Genomic DNA, 20,513 nt, shown 5'->3' with positions numbered 1-20,513 from the left:
CTCTGGACTGTCAGTGTACATACAATGGACAAATAAATGAACTGTGCTTTCAGTCTCATCACAGAAAACAGGTGTTTGTTTCAAAACCAAATCGTTGTTTTATCAGATCATTGGAGGGATCGACTCCATCCAGAACTTTAAAATGAATTTCTTTGGCTTTTGGGTTTAAAGGAAACTTCAAGTACTGGGTTTCAGTGGTCCAGTAGTGTCTGATCCAGGCTGGACCTCCTTCCACCTGGGCCCCTGAAAACCCTTCAGGGGAGCGTGAAGGTGGTTCCAGTTCCATTGAAGGATCATGGAACTAGTGTCTTTTCCAGAACTTTACAGAACCAAGCTGTGCTCTGACCTCCAAGCCCCGCCTCCTGTGGGTCTGGGAGGGGCTTAAACCACAGTGAACTGGGACACCAAGCCCCTCCCCCACAGATCTACTTCTGAATAATGCTCTTCATCAGGTCCGACAAATAAATGAATGCACATTTCCACTCCTCTGCTGTTTACATGTTCTTTAATGCTGGTGAATGTCATTTAGTTTGACTTCATTAACACCAGCTCCAACTCCCACGTCACAGCGTCATGTCCTGCAGGAAGCTGGGCTCCGGGCTCCAGGGTCCGGGCTCCAGGGTCCGGGCTCCTGTGGGCCTTCAGTGTCTTCAGCTCCAGTTTGTAGCTGCAGATCTACATTTTGTCATCTATCATCAGCCTGTTCTTCATTTACAGCAGGGGTCTCAAACTCATTTTCTTTCAGGTTCCACATTCAGCCTGATTTGTTTTCCAGTGGGCCGCATCAGTAAAATAATAACATAATAACCTATAAATAATGACAACTCCCAATTTTTGTCTTTGTTTTAGTGCAAAAAAACCCCCATTGAATTATGAAAACACTTACTTTTATGAACTGTCCAAACCAAAAAAATATGAATAACCTGAAAAAGCTGAAATTTCTTGAGAAAAATAAGTGCAATTTTAACAATATTATGCCTCAATTTATCATTTCTACATGTGCAGTATGGATTGGATCTACAAAGACACTAAACACTGAGTAACAGGCAAAAAATTGTTAAAATTGTGCTTAATTTTCTTTAGACATTTCAGGTTATTCACATTTTATTGTTACAGGATAGTTTGTAAATGTTAATATTTTCATAATTTAATGTTATTTTTTGCACTAAAACAAAGACAAAAATTTGAAGTTGTCATTATTTATAGGTGTAGTGTAATATTTTTTTCACATCAAACCAAGAAGAAAATATGGAGTGATTATTTTTTGTAGGTTATTATGTTATTATTTTACTGTAGATCATATTGGTCTGTATGTGGAACCTGAACTAAAATGATTTCCACAGCCTTGACTGTGGAATTTTTATGCTTTGCAAATCCATCCCAGGGGCCGCATTGGAACCTTTGGCGGGCCGCATTTGGCCCCCGGGCCGCATGTTTGAGACCCCTGATTTACAGGATGAAAATGGGTGTTTTGGTGTTTGAGCCACTTTACAAAAGCTGATAAAAGTTTCCAAACAAATTCTACTCAAAGCAGCTAAATGTGGAGCTTTTAGGAGATAAAAAGTTGCTAGAATGAACTGAAAAGTTGATAAATCTGGCAACAAAAGCATGACTAACTGTACAAAACCATCAATTTTCTAACTGAAGCAGTGGATGGATCTAAAGGTCCATGTGATCTGTTCATAAATCCAGAATCTGAACTTCCTGTGGACTCAGTGGACCGTGTCCTCTGCAGGGTGGACTCGTTTGACCCCCCTCCTCTTGGTGTTGTGGGACTTGGCTGGTGTTGCAGTGGGACGTCCGCGGTCCAGATCATCAGCGTGGGCTGGAGCTCCACATCCTGTTCCACAGAACCTGGAGCTCAGGGAGCCTCCATCTGGGCTCCGACCACACACTTCAAACTGTTCTGATGAATTTATCACGGAGCTGTTGAGGAGGTGGGCGTCATCTGCTCCAGTCAGAACCTACAAGAAAAAACAAAACAGAACCATCTGAGAATTAACTCAGACAAAAGTACAAAAGCACTGGGAGAGCGCAGACCTCCGCCTCGGCAGACACCCCCTGATCCACACCAAAGTTTAGCCATTTGTTCCTTGTGCCAGTGTCGACATTTAATGAAAATTTCATCCAAATCCGTCCAGAACTTTGTGAGTTCTCTTGCTAACAAACAAACCCTGATGAAAACAGAACCTCCTTGGGTACAGATGATGTAAAGATAAAGCAGCAGACTCAGGTCAGTCTGAATTCAGTCAAAAAGACAGAACAATACTCACAGCCCACCAACCTTTGTCTGAATATTACCTGTATACATCCTATAGCACCTGTGTGTGTGTGTGTGGTTATTTATTTATTTTTTACACCTAAAATAGCAAACTTTAATTCTTTTGAAAATGTTTGTGAAACAGTGGAGGTTCTGTTTTCATCAGGGTTTGTTTGTTTGTCTGTTACAAAGAGAACTCCAAAAGTTCTGGACGGATTTGGATGAAATTTTCAATAAATGTTGATTCTGGCACAAGAACAAATGATTACATTTTAGTGGTGACTGGATGGTGTGTGTGTGTGTGTGTGTGTGTGGGGGGGGGGGGGGGGGCTCTCCAAGTGCTGTTCTAGTTCTACTTTATTTTTATTCATTTTACCTACAGACAGTAGAACACAGAGACCAGGGGTCAGTGTTTGAACACTAAATATAGAAAGGACACACAGTGGTGGTTCTGCTTTTGTTCATAGTCCAGTGCTTTATGAACGTATGTTCTTTGATCTGCAGATAATACATCAGTGTTTCCACAGAGTCCAGGTCCTCTGTTAGAACCACTGATCCTCACAGGTCCATCTGTCTGCACACAGGTCCTAGTATCAGCTGTTTTGGAAACAATTCTAAGAATTTTACAGACGTATTTGTCTGCTTTCTCTAATACGTCTGCAGGGAACAGCCTGAGCAAAAAAAACAAAAACACTAGGCGTCCTTAGGAATTAGTCATAATGTCCTCAATTATTTCAAAAAGCTTTTTTCCCAGAAACACTTCCATTTTCTACATGTCCAGAACATGTGTCCATAACACGTGTCCAGAACATGTGTCCAGAGCACGTGTCCAGAACATGTGTCCAGAACATGTGTCCAGAACACGTGTCCACAGTGTGTCCTCTGGTCCTGTTGCTGTCCCTTTCCTTCAGTACTGGTCTGTGGTGTCATGGTGAACCTACTCAGGCTTTTCCATCCAGATCCGCTCCATCTTTCAAAACTGAACATGTTTGTTGTACATTCTAAACCAAACGCTGTGACCACACTAGCTCCGCCTCCTGTTTGGACTGAACATGTCATGTGTTGTTTCCATTCGTGTCTGCAGAGCTTTAGATCCTTCAGAAACAGTTGGACTGGCAGACCTTTGTATGCATCTGGAACAGTTGTACTCAGTCAGCCCCAGAACCTGAAAGTCCTTTTCTTCTGTCTTTATTGTTAAATGTTGGGTTGTTTTGAACATGTGTTCTCCTGCTGGTGTGTTCGTGTCGTTTGGACAGGGTGCAGTTTTCACCTGCTCAGATGAGTCGTCCTCTTCCTTCTGCTCCGTTTCTGCTGATATTAAACTGATGTCTTTATTAATACCTGGAAAAACACATGAATGAAGTTAAAGAGAAAAGACCGTCCTGTTCATACAGTTCCAGCTGCTGGATAAACAACCCAGTCTTTTCCTTCTGACTTCCTTTGGCTTAAAATAATCCATTCATTCAAATCGTTCTTTGTAACTATAGAAGGAGCAGTTCTTAATTCAGTGTTGAATGTGTTGTGGTGTTATTTATTCCATCTATAAAACAGTTCACAGTAAACCCCACCACATCATATCAGTATATGAACTTCATGTGTAACTTTACTGTAAATACTGAAATACTACGCACAGAAACAGTTAAATGACAGGCTGTTAGAGTCTCCTGTCTGACTCTGGTCTGTTTTCAACACTGATGGAAAACCTGCACTTTCACCACAGTGGGATCCAAAAAGTCTGATCTGGTCTAATCTGACCTGATCTGGTCCGAACCGGTCTGGTCTGATCTGATCTGATCTTGGTCTTTGTCCTGATCCTGACCTCTGTCCTGATCCTAGTCCTGGTCTCTGTCCTGATTGTGATCTTGGCCCTGATCCTGGTCCTAATCCTGATCCTGAACCTGATCTCTGTCCTGATCCTGGTCCTAATCCTGATCCTGATCTCTGTCCTGATCCTGGTCCTGATCCTGATCTCTGTCCTGGTCCTAATCCTGATCCTGATCTTGGTCCTGATCCTGATCTCTGTCCTGATCCTGATCTTAGTCCTGATCCTGGTCCTAATCCTGATTCTGGTCTTGGCCCTGATCCTGATCTCTGTCCTGATCCTGGTCTTGGTCCTAATCCTGATCCTGGTCTTGGCCCTGGTCCTAATCCTGGTCCAGGTCCTGGTCCCAGTGTCAGTGTGTGTAGTTCACCATGGGCGTAGCGTCCCAGTTGGATGTTGATCCAGATGTTGCGTCTCTGAGCCCATCCTCCAGGAGCCTCCACCTCATACAGACGTTCTCTGTGTTCTGTGTGTCTGTGGAGGAACCGTCTGCAAACTGAACACACACACACACACACACACACACACACACACACACACACACACACACACACACACACAACACACACACACACCATTAACCCTTAGCAGTCTGGAATACAAGTGTAAGTCAGCAGTGCCAAACCCAGCCCACCGCAGGGTCTGGCCCCGCCCACTGCAGGGTCTGGCCCCGCCCACTGCAGGGTCTGGCCCATGGGATGAATTTGTAAAATGTAATGCTATCTTGAATGGCTCAGATCAATAAAATAAAATACTACTATCATATTAACCACTGAACACTGACCACTCCAATGTTTTCTCTTCGTAAACATTTTCATGTCATTTTACTGTATTTATATTAAAACAAACTATCATTTCATAAAAAATATGAATAACTTTAATAAATTTGAATCCACTGTGGCCTGTACGTTCTAATGCACATGTGTAAACGACAAACGGAGGCAGAATACTGGTACAATTATTCAGATGGTTCATGTTATTCACAGTTATTTTAAGGGATAGTTTGTAGATGCAAATCTTTTCATATGTTACTTTTTTCACTGTAAACCATAGAGGAATGTTAGGAGTTGGCATTATTTTCATATTCTGTTATTATTTTACCACTTCAGATTAAATTTGGCTGAATGTGGACCAAACATGTGCACAACATGAGAATAAAGACTCATCTGGGATGAACATGTTCGGCCCTGAAAGTGAAAAATCACGTGTCTATATTTATTATTTATTTATTTATTTCTTAGGATCCCCATTAGCTGAGGTCCTCCCAAGTCCAATTTGAAAAACAAGACAAAAAACGTGAAAACACCTCTTCACAATGTGTCCATGGAAATGTGGACATTACAGATTTAATATTTGTTTTGTTCACAAAGGTAGTGTCACATATGAAAAATAGCCAAATAAATAAATTAACAATGTCTAAAAATGAAAGTTTTATTGTAGTTTATGTCAAACTGACATTAAATGAATCAGTCACATAGAAAGCACGAACCCATGGTGCCTTCAGGGACCAACCACAGAACCTGTAAATCTGGAAACGCACCACAGATAAAACAGACATCTTCAACAGAACAACCACGTACCTGAAATATGAATTATTTCTGTTCCTGGTTTTTAACTGACATATGAATAAGGGTTTGTGGAGTTAATATGCCTTCAGCTGTCAGGTGGTGGTTGTGTTTACTGTTGTTGTTGTTGTCATTGTTGTTACCTGACACCATGTTGTTGTTGTTGTTGTTGTTACCTGACACCATGCTGGCTGATAGTGGAGCGCTGACTCCCAGAACGTCTTCAGAGTAGAATGTGTTGCAGAAGTGGTCCAGGATGTGAAGGCCCAGGCCGCTCCTCCTGCAGCGCCTCCTCACCAACAGCGTGTCCAGAACCGTTAACTGGTAACACCGGCTGCTCCAACCGTCACACAGACTGCCTACAAACACACACCAGACACCTGTGAACCACAGACTGCCTACAAACACACACCAGACACGTGTGAACCACAGACTGCCTACAAACACACACCAGACACGTGTGAACCACAGACTGCCTACAAACACACACCAGACACGTGTGAACCACAGACTGCCTACAAACACACACCAGTCACCTCTGGGAGACACAGGATGGTCTCTTACTTTAAAGCTGTGGGAGACTTTCGTGACCAGTTTTTCATCAGATCTGTCACACCTCAGTCATATCCTCAGTATCATGAATCTGTAAGTCTTTCTGTGATAACTCACCTGAATCTCTTGCATTACAGTGAACAGTTTCTTAGTTCCATCCACCAAAAACAAAACCATGTGTTTACATTCAGAGCTGGGAGGGAACTCGGGCAACTTCGGAATTTTGTGTCACAACGTGCATTGTGGGAAATGGAGGGTTGCGCTGCTGCTGCTGCAGGGTGGTTCATGCAGATGCCTGCAGCAGCAGCAGCAGTGACCAAAGGGATTTTAGAGACACAATTATGGATTTGAGAGAGACACACACACACACACCTGTTATTAGAATACATCCAAACACACAGGAGACCAGAACATGTCCTATAGGAGACCAGAACATGTCCTATAGGAGACCAGAACATGTCCTATAGGAGACCAGAACATGTCCTATAGGAGACCAGGACATGTCCTACAGGAGACCAGGACATGTCCTATAGGAGACCAGGACATGTCCTATAGGAGACCAGAACATGTCCTATAGGAGACCAGGACATGTCCTCAGGTCTACTCCGTATTTCCACAGACCTTCATCGTGGCTGACGATCACTTACCTTTGTGTTTGACGCTGTAGAAGCCGACTGCCTCTCCTTCTCTCCACAGTAGTTTGCAGGTCTCGGTGGGGGGGTGGGGGTAGAAGTGCACCTCCTCCTGTAAAGGCCTGTCCACCACCTGACTGAGCAGGAACACCACAACCCGCTCCATCACCGACTGCACCTGCAAGGAAAAAAACACAAGAAAAAAAATGCACAAAACCATCGTTAGGATGACATCATAAGAAAGGATGATTCTGATGCATTCGACAAGATTAAAGGATCTGAAAGACAAAGTATGAAACTATTCTGGATTGTTTTTGTTTTTTTAACCAGAACAATTCAATCTTTTCCATTCAGGAAAGAAAAAACAGTTGAAAAGTGAACAACAGATTCAAAAGGAAGTGAGTGGAGTAGCAAGAAAAAACAAACACAACTGTGAAACACAAAACATGTCAGTTCAGTTTAATTCAAATATGTAATAAAATAAAATAAATAATCCTACATGAGTGGATCCAAATAAAACAGATTTCAAGAAAACATGAAACAACATAACATAAAATGACTAAATGCACAAATTGGAAAAAGAGTCGAAGGAACCTAAACTTATTTAATCCCGCCCCTTCTTCACACAACTGTCAATCATTTATCTTCCTGTCAGTAGAAGGCTGGATGAAAAAATAATAACTTTGAATCTTGTCAATTGTTAATTACAATTGTCATTTCTCACAAAAAATGCACATAAATACATACCTGCACACATAATAAATAAATACACAAAGGTAACACAAAATGAGTAAATAACCAAATAAACAAGTGGTTTCAGGCACAACAAGCCCCGCCCCTCGCACCTACTGTAGCTTATTTTGTCATGGATCCAGATGATGTCATCATGTCTATGTGTGTGCTGATGTCATATCAACTGACTCTATATATGTGTCAAGTTTGAAGTAAATTGAAACAAAATTGATGGTTTAATAGACATTTCTAATTTCACCCATTATAAGAGATGGAAGAAAAAAGATTTTAAAAATTCACAAAAAATTTTAACTTTGACCTAGTTTTCCCAAAATATAATCACATCTATAAGATAAGATAAGATCATCTTTATTTGTCACATACACAATTATACACAGTACAATGTGCAGTGAAATGTGTTTTGTACCTGCATACAGTTTCTTTTTTCTTTTTTTTTAACAAAATTTTATTCATATTTATATTTCAAGCTTTACAATATGTACAATCCTTACATATTCTTAATGTAGAAAGCTACATATCTTTTATAACATAAAAAGAACAAAATAAATAAACAAATAAACATAACTTCTCGGCAAACTGGTACCTCAAATCAGTGTACTGTTACAAGGTCTTATTTGCACACCTAATATATCTGCCTACAATTATTTTAATAATTACATAAAAATACAAATAAAATCCCCCCAGCGTCAGACTCTCAAATGCTACAATATCAAATCCAAATGGATTATCAACGGATTCCACCTGTTCTTGAACAAATCAGTGGTAAGGTTTAGGTGTGCTGTTATCTTTTCCATTGTATAGACCCTCACAATTCTTTCCTTCCACTGATTTGTTGTTGGAGGAAGTGGTTTATACCAGGATACAGTTATCATTTTTTTTGCTACCAAGACAAGAATTTTCAAAAGATATTCTTTATCCTTATTTAAAAAATTAGCAGGGAGCACTCCAAAGATAAAAATCAGTGGGTCAAATTCAATGTAAGTGTGTAGTATTCTAGAAAGTTCCCCCCTAATTCCCTCCTAGAAAGATTAAGTTTTGGACAATCCCAAAAAATGTGTGTGTGATCTCCAATTTGTCCACAATGTCTCCAGCACAAATTTGTTTTAGTTTTGTCAAACTTAGAAATAATAAATGGGGTTTTAAAATATCTAACGTTCACTTTCCAAACTAGAAGCACTCAGAGAGCGCAGACCTCCGCCAAGGCTGATCAGTGGCCCCCCCTGTGGGCCCCCCCCCCCACGCCAAGGAGGTTATGTTTTTGCCAGGGTTTGTCTGTCTGTTTGTCTGTCCGTTAGTGTGCAACATAACTCAAAAAGTTATGGACAGATTTTGATGAAATTTTCAGGGTTTGTTGGAAATGGGCCCCCCCGTGGGCCCCCCCACCCCCGATCACCACCAAAATTTAATCATTTCTTCCTTATCCCATTTCCAACAAACCCTGAAAATTTCATCCAAATCTGTCCATAACTTTTTGAGTTATGTTACACACTAACGGACAGACAAACAAACAAACAAACAAACCTTGGCAAAAACAGAACCTCCTTGGCGGAGGTAATAAACTCTTTCCATGTTGGGCTGTTAGTCAGTTTGTGTCCATTTTCACACAATTGTTCCCATTCTTGGTCCCCAATCACAACATTCATTTCTAGTTCCCACTTCTCCTTTACCTGAAGAGTACTCCCCAATATATTCACATGTAAGCATTTGTAAAGATTTGACACAATCTTGTCACATTTATCTTCTTTCATGATCTTTATGAAAAACCTTTCCAAGTCAGTGGCTTGTGTTTGAAGAAGTGACCATTCTTTATGTGACATCAAATAACTTCTCAACTGCAGAAATCTATAAAAATCAGAAGAAATCAAACCATATTTCTCCTGAATCTGACTAAAGGATTTTAAATGTTCTCCCTCAAACAAATCATCTATAACCATAAGACCCTTCCTCTCCCATTCATGAAACCGTAAATCCAATCGACCAGGCAAAAAATCTATGATGTAAGAAATTTTCATAGCCCTAGATATAGACTGAGTAGTGTTTATCTGTTTTCTAATACTACTCAAAACTTTTTGAGTGCATTTCATCCAGATATTTGTAATTTTATATTTGGTCCATAACGCTGCTGAGCAAAACGCATAAGCCTGCAGTGAAAATCTAGGGCATGAACTTTGCTCCAAAGTTAACCATGTAGTCTCTTTATTCTGTTTTATCCATTCCACTGCTCCACGTAGTTGAGCTGCCCAGTAGTATAGTTTCAAATTTGGTAGATTAAGGCCTCCACATGCTTTACTACTGGTTAGCTGTATGAATTTAACTCTAGGTTTTTTTTGTTGCCAAATAAAAGCAGAAATCATTTTATGTATCTTTTTAAAATTAACTGCAGGGATCCAGATAGGAAGGGATAAAAACAGATACAGAAACCTGGGAAGAACATTCATTCTGATGGTTTCAATTCTACTGAAAAAAGAAAGTGGCAATATTTCCCATCTCTGTAAATCTTTTTGAATTCGAACAATCAATTTCCCATAATTTGCCTTATACAGACCTGCATACAGTTTCAATAGAAAAAAATTAAAAAATAAAAGGTACAATAAAAAAAAGAAATAAAATGAAGGTTCAATATAAAAATAAGGTTCTGAAATATATGTACATATACATAATCAGTCAAATAAACAGAAGGAACACTGTTATACATTATACAAGGTGCATGTGTAAAAGGTGCCAGTGTGTAGTGCAGTGTGTAGTTTACAGTTTAAAGTTCAGAGTTGAGTAAACCATGGCCTGAGGGAACAAACTGTTTCTCATCCTCATCCTCTCAGTGTCAGTTTTTATGCAGTGATAGTGTCGGCCTGACAGCAACAGGGAGAACAGAGAGTTTCCAGGACGGCTCGGCTGCTTCCAGATCTTCTCAGCCCTTGACCTGCATCTGTGGATGTAAATGTCCTGCAGGTTGGGGAGGGGGGATCTAATGGTCCGCTCAGCTGAACGGACCACCCTTTGGAGGACACAGAAGTCCTGCTTAGTCCAGTTGTCCATCCAGATGCTGATGCTCCACACAGGATGCTCTCAGTGGTGCAGGTGTAAAAGTTCCAGACACTGTTAACAGGAGCTGGAAGTCCATCAGGCGTCTGAGGTGGAACAGACGCTGTCTGGCCTTCTTCACAGTGGTCTGAATGTGAAGTCACCAAGACAGGTCTGTGTGACTGTCACACCAACATATTTAAAAGTGTCCACTCTGTCCACCTCAGACCCACTGATGCGCAGTGGATGGAAGACCCTCTGCTTTTTCTGCTGAAATCCACAATCAGTTCTTTAGTTTTGCTGACGTTCAACAGGAGATTCTTCTCCTGGCACCAGTTCTCCAGGTGGACGACCTCCGTCCTGTAGGCCTGTTCATCATTGTGGGAGATGGGCCCCACGAAGGCTGTGTCGTCAGCAGACTTAATAATGACGTTACTGTCTGATGTGGATACGCAGTCATATGTGTACAGTGAGTCCAGCAGAGGGCTCAGTACGCAGCCCTGAGGAGCTCCAGTGTTGAGAGTAATGGGGGATGATGTGTGGTTACCCTATTCTGGGTCACCGGTAATCTATAAACCCAATTAGGTCTGAATTCAACCAATAGTTTTACTGCTAAAGTGTAAACAAACAAACTGAACCAAAAACAATAGCCCTTGCCTCCCCTTGTGGATGGGGGGGGGGGGGGGGTTTAAAACAAAAACACAGTAAACATGTGTTTGTACTCCTGCTACAGTTTTCTACCGTGTATACACCACCTCTTCATATGTCTTTACACCTTATATGTAATCTCAAATCAGACGTCCATTAGTTTAGATCACAGGTGTCAAACATGCGGCCCACGGGCCAAACCCAGCCCACCAAAGGGTCCAGTCCGGTCCATGAGAGGAATTAGCAAAACGCAAAATTTACACTTAAAGTATTAAAAGTCATTTTAGTTCAGGTTCTACTTCAGCCCAGACTGATATAAAGTGGATCAGAACCAGTAAAATAATATCATAATAACCTCTAAATAATGATAAATACAATTATTTCTCTGTTTAGGTGTAAAAAAAAAAGGGAAAATTACCTGAAAATGTTTGCATTTGTAAACTATCCTTTCACAAAGAATGTGACGAATCTGACCAAATATGAACATGAACCGTCTTCATATAAATCAGTGTAATTGGACCAATATTCTGTCTGTTATTACATGTTTGTGTATTTGTAGGTCCTCTGTATCTGTACGTTAGAATGAACATGTACAAATGGTAAACTGAGGCAGAATATTGGTAAAAATGTACTTATTTTCATTTAAAAAATGTGTTCATGCTATTCACATTCTTTAAGGTTAGTTTATAAAAGTAAACATTTTCATGATGTCATTTTACTAAAACATAGAGAAAAATCTGTTGATATTATTGATATGTTATTCTTTTCTTATTTTCCTGGTTCTGATCCACTTCAGATCATATTGGTGTGTGTGTGGAACCTGAACACACATCAGTTGGACAGTCCTGGTTTACAATAACAGTCATAAAACACACACTGACAGACACAGTGGACCAACAGGAAACAGGAACAGTGGGAAAAAGTCAGACAAGTACAGTATTATATTATATTATATCCTGATTCAGTCATAAAAACCCAACATTACTGGAATATATGATATGTGCTGAGTGTTTCTGACAAACTGAAAGGACATAACTATCCCATAAATGAGACAGAGAACCGTGGAACCACAGTCCCATTCTACCCACACATGACATAACACTGTTATTGATTAGATATTAAGAGCCACGCCTAGAAACACCCTGAACACAGCAGTACAGGTGAGGACGACACGGGTCCATGTGGGTCTGTGTGGGTCCATATGGGTCCATGTGGGTCTATATGGGTCCATATGGGTCCATGTGGGTCCCAGTGGCGCCTATATGGGTCCCTGTGGGTCCATATGGGTCCCTGTGGGTCTGTGTGGGTCCCTGCGGGTCCCTGTGGGTAACCCCCCCCACACACGTCTACAGACATAAACAGTGGGAGCGTCAGTCCAGTCTGATCATAAATGTCCCACATCTGGATCATCAGATCAGTAAACCACCTTCAGCTCCTGTACGTTCACATGAACACAGTGGAGGATGAATGATGTCATGGGTGGGTGTGGAAGACACAGAACTATGAGGAACCATGACTCTGCTCCTATCAGTGTCAGAGGACAACAGGACACTGACAGTAACAGCAGACACACAGTAAACAGATAAGACCAGTGGTGGTTCACTCTGACCCCTGTGACTCAGACCTGTAGACCTGGATGGGTGGACCTGGATGGGTGGATGATCCCTGTGACCGCAGTGGAAGTACATCTGTCCCTGTCCCGTCCCCCCCCCCTCTCTTCCTCCTCCAGACTATGACTGAACCGCTGTGACACATTCAATGACCCTGGACAATAAACTCACCTCTGTCTGATCACTCTGCACATAAATCACATAAATCTGAACATTAGTTTTATTTTGGTTCATTACAGTTATGATCCACATTCTACTCAGACCCGTTTATGTTTCTAATTTATTATGTACAGTGTTTGATCTTCTGTTGTATTTTTATTGTATGTCTATCAGTCTGCTGCTGCACTAGAACGTCACAGTCTGGGAAATAAAGTACATCTATCTATCTATCTATCTATCTATCTATCTATCTATCTATCTATCTATCTATCTATCTATCTATCTATCTATCTATCCCCTTGGATTATCACTGAGCCCGTTTCCATGACTGCAAAAATCCGATAACGGAGTAATCCCATAATTGCTGTAATAAGATACAACGTGTTTACCGTCACTTCAGAAATGCGATAATCGTAAACCCTGGTTTACATGTTTAGGTCCATTATGTGAGTACATATGTACGTTAAGACGCAAGATGTACACTTCCTGTCCTTTCCAAAACATCCGGTCTTGTCTTGTTACCATGGCAACACCTACAGTGTTAGCATTAGCTGTCCTAATGTGGGAGGAGCTAATCAGACTACAGAATAGATCACATGTTGGTGTTATCCTTCATTTCATTTCATCATTTGTTTACCTTTTTCCTTCAGCTCATGGTGTCGCTGTGTATCTTCAGTTTATATAGATTTTTTTTTTTTTTTACCTGTCCAGATGTAAAAAACAAAACCTGAAATCAATCAGATGAACCTGTTTACATGTGTGAAGACATCGGGGCATTGGGGTGAAATCTAGGTGTGTTAATTTCTCCTCATCAGATAACTGCTGTTATTGGATAAAGCCGATCAGATTATCCTGTTTACATGATCAATAATAATGGGATAATGATCAGAGTATCGGTGTGGACGTAAACAGACTCACTGTTTCCACCTCCTCAGTATGCATGGATCTGTTAAAGTCTCCACAAGTTGCTACATGACGTCATCCCCTAATTTGAATGAAAGAACGAATGTGTTTACTTCCACACAGTTTTGACGGTGGAAACGTCTGCCAAACTGTGGTACTTCCATCTGTGTGTGAGTGTTGTATTTATCGTACATACTTTGGTCCTGAGGAGCCTTTCCATTTGAACCACTGTACAGTTTTAAACGCCTCACATCCACATTCACACTGGGCTTACCGACTGGAAACCACTTCTAGATGCGTTGGACATCCTCAGGACATCGTCCACAGCCCACCACCTGTCAGGCAGGTACACGGCCACCACTGGAACAACAGGACCACGCATCAGCGTCTAAACGTGTGTGTTTGGGATCTAGTGTGAGGTGTCTTAAACCTTGTGTGGGATCGTCTGACTGATGAAGAGCCAACAGGACACACTTGGGTCGGTCAAACAGCTGAAGATGCCGGATGTTCTGTGGAGTTACACGAACCTACACAGACACACAGACAGAGGAGGTGAATGTGTGGACCTCTACCTGGAACCAGGGGTTAAAGGGTTAATGTGTGGACCTCTACCTGGAACCAGGGGTTAAAGGGTTAATGTGTGGACCTCTACCTGGAACCAGGGGTTAAAGGGTTAATGTGTGGACCGCTACCTGGAACCAGGGGGTTAAAGGGTTAATGTGTGGACCTCTACCTGGAACCAGGGGTTTAAAGGGTTAATGTGTGGACCTTTACCTGGAACCAGGGGTTTAAAGGGTTAATGTGTGGACCTCTACCTGGAACCAGGGGTTAAAGGGTTAATGTGTGGACCGCTACCTGGAACCAGGGGTTAAAGGGTTAATTTGTGGACCTCTACCTGGAACCAGGGGTTTAAAGGGTTAATGTGTGGACCTCTACCTGGAACCAGGGGTTAAAGGTTAATGTGTGGACCTCTACCTGGAACCAGGGGTTAAAGGGTTAATGTGTGGACCTTTACCTGGAACCAGGGGTTATAGGGTTAATTTGTGGACCTCTACCTGGAACCAGGGGTTAAAGGGTTAATGTGTGGACCTTTACCTGGAACCAGGGGTTAAAGGGTTAATGTGTGGACCTCTACCTGGAACCAGGGGTTAAAGGGTTAATGTGTGGACCTCTACCTGGAACCAGGGGTTAAAGGGTTAATGTGTGGACCTCTACCTGGAACCAGGGGTTAAAGGATTAATGTGTGGACCTGTACCTGAAACCAGGGGTTAAAGAGTTAATGTGTGGACCTTTACCTGGAACCAGGGGTTGAAGCAGGGCTCTCAAACTCATGTTCTTTCAGGTTCCACATTCAGCCTGACTTGATCTGCAGTGGGTCGAACCAGTCAAATAATAACAGAAGAACCTAGAAATAATGACAACTGCACATTGTTGTCTTTGTTTTAGTGCAAAAACCACAATAAATTCGGAAAATACTTACTTTTATAAACTATCCAAACAAAAAAGATGTGAATAACCTGAAAAAACTGACATTTCTTCAGTAAAATCAGTGTAATTTTCTCAGTCTTCTTCCTCCACTTCTCATTAGTCCATGTGCATTCTGGATCAGATCTCCAAAGACACTAAACACTGAGGAACAGGAAGAAAAGAGTTCAAACTGGACTGAATTTAATACAGACATTTCAGGTTGGACACATTTGTTCAGGTTAGTCACATTTTATTGGTACAGGAGAGTTTGGAAATGGAAATATGTTCAGAATTTAAATTGATTTTTTGCACTAAAACAAAGACAAACATTTGTAGTTGTCATTATTTATGGACATAGTGTAATATTATTTTTTCTCATCAAACCCAGTAGTAAATTTGCAGTCGTTCTTTTTTGTCGGTTCTTCTGCTGTTATTATTTGACTATAGATCAGATTGGTCTGGATGTGGAACCCACACTAAAATGGGTTCCACAGCCTTGACTGTGGAATTTATATACTTTGTAAATTCATCCCAGGGGTCGGAGTGGAACCTTTGGTGGGGACGCATTTGGGCCCCAGGATGCATGTCTGACAGCCCTAGGTTAAAGGGTTAATTTCTCTTTACTTTTCCCTGTTCCAGAGTATCTGGTACCTTTGAAGTTGCTGAGGACCGAAACCACTCTTCAGCGCCGGCTCTGGACTCCAGAGTGGACAGATAGTTTTGGGCCGCTGAGGTCAGGTCAGTGTGGTCCACTGACAGCAGGTCCACAGGGAACATGACTGTCAACAGAAACACATGGTGGACATTACAGGAGCAAAACTGATGACACCATCAGACAGATGTGTGGAACTGATGGAGATGCAGCGTTCATTCACTGGGGGGTCTGGGAACTGGGAGTGCTACTGGGCCACAACCCCCCTCCCCAGATCTACTGTCCTGCATGTTTCAGATGTGTCCCTCTTCTGACACAGCTGATTCAAATGAGAAGCCTATCATCAAGCTCTGCAGAAGACTGAAGAGGGAAACATCTAACACATACAGGTAGTAGATCTGGAGGACCAGGGTGGGACAGCCCTGACATGCACTATCCAGTCAGACTTGTAGGTGTCCTTGGACATTTCAGATTATGGTCCAGGGGGGTCCAACTCATTTTAGATCAGGTTCCACATTCTGGACTTTTACTATTTTACACTAAAACAAAAGAGAAAAAAATGGAGTTGTCATTATCATTATTACTATTATTATTATTATTATTAGTAGTAGTAGTAGTAGTAGTATCATTATTATTCTCATCATCATCATCATTATTATTATTATTATTATTATTATTATTATTATTATTATTATTATTATTATTTTCCTGGTTCTGATCCACTTCAGATCATATTGGTCTGAATGTGGAACCTGAACTAAAATGACTTTAACATCCTTTATTGTTCATACAGGGTGGGGAAGCCAAATGTACACTATTTTGAGGCAGGGATTGAAAGACAGTGTATGACCAATTAGTTTATTGAAAGTCATGAGAATTTATTTGCCACAAGAAAATGTCCATAATAGAAAATGTTTTTATTCTATGTGTCCTCCTTCTTTCTCAATAACTGCCTTCACACGCTTCCTGAAACTTGCACAAGTGTTCCTCAAATATTCGGGTGACACTTCTCCCATTCTTCTTTAATAGTATCTTCCAGACTTTCTGGTAATAGTTTTGCTCATAGTCATTCTCTTCTTTCCATTAGAAACAGTCTTTATGGACACTCCAACTATTTTGGAAATCTCCTTTGATGTGACGAGTGCATTCAGCAAATCACACACTCTTTGACGTTTGCTTTCCTGATTACTCATATGGGCAAAAGTTTGTGAAAAGGTATGGATAATAGTGTTAGGTATGATTATGACATCAGTATATGTTTGGGTTCAAAACAACTGACGTAGTGTCTGCTGAGAAAAAACAACTAAATGTTCAGTGTACATTTGGCTTCCCCACCCTGTATGTTCAGTGTCATTGTTTTGCATTTCAAAAACTCATCCCAGACTGGACCCTTTGGCCCCTGGACCGTATGTTTGACCTCTGTGCTCTGGTCCATGTGTGGGAAATGGAGGATGAAAACATCTGTAGGTCAAAGGTCACTCATATTCGCAGGTCAAAGGTCACTCATATACAACATAAGCAGCTGAATGGACCTTTGATCATCTCTGGCAGTTTGTCATTTCCTTATACTAAACTGCACATGTCAGTTACCGTCATTTATAGCCGTCAGTGTGATTAAATATTAACTTTATAAGACTTTAACATGAGCTATAAAACTACAACTCCATTAAACCTACGGTCACTCTGAAGCTAACAGGCTAATGCTAACAGCTACAAACAGGTGAGTTCCACACACAACCCCCACACAACCTACCGAACACCGTCTGAAATCCGACACAAAGGCTCAGACCTGGACCTGGACCTGGACCTGGACCTGGACCTGGACCTGGACCTGCACCTGGACCTGGACCTGGACCTGCACCTGCACCTGCACCTGCACCTGGACCTGGACCTGTTGACGTCCCACGTGACCTGGCCCTCCTTAAAGCGGCACCGCCCTCCTCTGGTCAGACCTGTAACTGACATGCGCAGCTCTTCCCATAACTGTGACAGAGAAGGCAAAACCGGAAATGAGGTGAGCGGGCATCAAAATAAAAGCATGACGTGGAACAGCTGTAACTGTTTGTCATTCTTGTCCTGAAACCACTCTAACACTTATTCTTTCTTTGTGAACACTCTTCTAACTTCTGGTCTGAAATTGAAAAAAATATATCACTTCTAAAAGTAATGAAAAAATAACTATAACATCTCAAAATGTAATTACATATTTTGAACAGGACATTTGCAATTTAGAATTTGTTGTAAATTTGATTATTTTATTTGGAAAATTTCATATACACAAAAATAAATATACAAAAACATACCCCAAATTTAAAATCCTTCTGATGGAATTTGAAAAGTATAACAAATCATTAGAATTTATCTTTAACAGAAAAAAAAGCACTACCACCCTGGGAATTTACAAAGAATTCTTTAAAATAGACTGAACTGTCTGATGTATTTATTTATTTATTTTGTAAGATATGTTTTTTTTATCCTATTATTTGTCTATTCTGCTGTGTGTCTTTAAATCTATGCATTTTTTTTTTCTTAAATTTATTTGCTCAAATGCTTTTTGTTTTTGACATCTTTATGCTCGTTTGTTCAAAATTTATGTGTTTTGTATACCTGAATATTTTCAATAAAGTTGAGAAAAAAAAACAAAAACATTCAACAAGAAAAGTATTTGGTCTCGATTTTCTGACGTGGAACAAATGTGTAACGTTTGTCATTCTTGTCCTGAAACCACTCTAACACTTATTCTTTCTTTGTGAACACTCTTCTAACTTCTGGTCTAAAATTGAAAAAAATATATCAGATCTAAAAGTAATAAAAAAAAAACAACTATAACATCTCAAAATGTAATTACATATTTTGAACATGATATTCGTAATTTAGAATTTGTTGTAAATTTGATCATTTTATTTGGAAAATGTCATATACACAAAATAAATATACCAAAACCACACCCACATTTTAAAATCTTTCTGATGGAATTTGAAAAATATATTAAATCATTAGAATTTATCCTTAACAGAAAAAAAACACTAGCACCCTGGGAATTTACAAAGAATTCTTTAAAATAGACTGAACTGTCTGATGTATTTATTCATTTATTTTTGTAAGATATGTTTTTTTTTAATACTATTATTTGTCTATCCTGCTTTGCGTCTTTAAATCTATGCATGCATGTCACATGACTTGGTTGAGGTCAGCGCAGGAAAAGGGAAACACATGGAGGTAAAGGGGCCATGTGGACCCGGGTAGGGCAGGACCTGGTCTGGGTCCTCACACCACACAGGGGTGTGATCTTACAGATGCTACTTTGCTGATTTTGGTTTCATGTGTTTGGAAAAACATTCTGGTTAATTCCATGTGTTTAACTCATATTAAAACCAAAGCAAATTCAATCCCACAGCGACTCTGGGCAGAAAACTGGAAGAGTGCAGTCGTGTGTGTGTTGTGAATGTCAAACTCCTGTTAGTTCAGTTCAACATTCAGCCTTAGATGGTTTAAAGTGGGCCGGACCAGTCCAGTAATACAACTCCAACTGCTGCGCTTTGTTTTAGTGTTATAAAAAAAGAAAAACACATGACCATTTTTGCATTTACAAATTATCTGTTTACAAAAACTGTACACTGTAAAAAAAAATCTGTGATTTAACAGAATTTTCACTGTTTATTTGACAGATTTTTCCTGTATTTTTAAGATACAGGAAAATATCAATGAAATGACAAAAACAGACTGTGATTTTACATGTCAAATGGAAAAGAACAGGACAAAACTGTAACTGTGAAGAACCATAAAATTTCAGTTTTTTTAAAAGAAAATTTTTCTTTTTCCACAGAAAAATACAGTTAAAATACATTTGCAAATGTATCATAATTTCACAAATATTTCTTTTCTATTTATGAGATTAAACTGTTAATTTAAAGTTTAATACTGTAAATAATAATAATAAAACCAGATAAAATTACTGACAATTAACAGTAACATAAGTATTAGTTCTGTCAGTTGAACCAGACTTGTTTGTTAATTGACAAATATCTTGTGTAATTACAGGAGGTTTCACAACAAAACTATTGAATAAATGTATTTTTGTGAATGTATAACATGTATAAGCACTGATAAACTGTCCAAATACAGTTTTTATCAGTGGATTGGACAACTGAGTCTCACTGAAAATTATTTATATATATATATATATATATATATATATATATATATATATATATATATATATATTTATAGGGAATTGGATTGTTTGAATACATGTAAATATTCTTTATTAAACATTAAAAAGTCCAAAAAATATGCAAAATCTCACGTAAAGTTAGGGCAAAAAAATGTATTATAATTATGGAAAATTACTGTATTTTTATGAGATGGTTATTTTACATTATTTAACAGTATTTTTTGGTGCCCCAGCTGCTGGAATATTATCGGGTTTTTTTACAGTTTTTTTTTTTTTTTTTACAGTGTATTAATAC

The 20,513-nt window shown here is 39.9% G+C and overlaps 1 protein-coding gene across 4 annotated transcripts; it reads right to left on the bottom strand.

Moving 5' to 3' along the window:
* Nucleotides 1-1,503: 1,503 nt before the first annotated feature.
* LOC115416431 (protein FAM169B-like) lies at nucleotides 1,504-17,941 on the bottom strand. Of its 4 annotated transcripts, XM_030130203.1 has the most exons (9): nucleotides 17,798-17,941; nucleotides 16,044-16,171; nucleotides 14,356-14,452; nucleotides 14,200-14,285; nucleotides 6,847-7,009; nucleotides 5,824-6,006; nucleotides 4,453-4,578; nucleotides 3,531-3,601; nucleotides 1,504-1,964 (listed from the first exon to the last, which is right to left on the bottom strand). In XM_030130203.1, the coding sequence occupies exons 2-9, from the start codon at nucleotides 16,167-16,169 to the stop codon at nucleotides 1,713-1,715; spliced, it is 1,104 nt and encodes a 367-aa protein (XP_029986063.1). In that variant the 5' UTR covers nucleotides 16,170-16,171; nucleotides 17,798-17,941; the 3' UTR covers nucleotides 1,504-1,712. The 4 variants fall into 4 exon arrangements, with proteins under 4 accessions (XP_029986063.1, XP_029986062.1, XP_029986064.1 ...); XM_030130202.1 differs by lacking the exons at nucleotides 1,504-1,964; nucleotides 3,531-3,601 and having other exon boundaries at nucleotides 3,611-4,578; XM_030130204.1 differs by lacking the exons at nucleotides 1,504-1,964; nucleotides 3,531-3,601; nucleotides 16,044-16,171; nucleotides 17,798-17,941 and adding an exon at nucleotides 15,221-15,280 and having other exon boundaries at nucleotides 3,611-4,578.
* Nucleotides 17,942-20,513: the final 2,572 nt, after the last annotated feature.

This window comes from Sphaeramia orbicularis, unplaced genomic scaffold (assembly GCF_902148855.1).
Source record: "Sphaeramia orbicularis unplaced genomic scaffold, fSphaOr1.1, whole genome shotgun sequence".
NCBI classification, from domain to species: Eukaryota; Metazoa; Chordata; class Actinopteri; order Kurtiformes; family Apogonidae; genus Sphaeramia; species Sphaeramia orbicularis.
The sequence above is the reverse complement of the archived record's forward strand: the minus strand, read 5'-3'. Positions and strand labels throughout refer to the sequence as shown.

Coding starts and splice junctions, on each gene's coding strand:
- LOC115416431 (XM_030130202.1), bottom strand. CDS start 16,169: ATGTTCCCTGTGGACCTGCTGTCAGTGGACCACACTGACCTGACCTCA. Junction 14,286..14,355: donor GTCAGACGATCCCACACAAG/GTTTAAGACACC, acceptor CTGTTGTTCCAG/TGGTGGCCGTGTACCTGCCT. Junction 6,007..6,846: donor CTACAGCGTCAAACACAAAG/GTAAGTGATCGT, acceptor GTGTGTTTGTAG/GCAGTCTGTGTGACGGTTGG.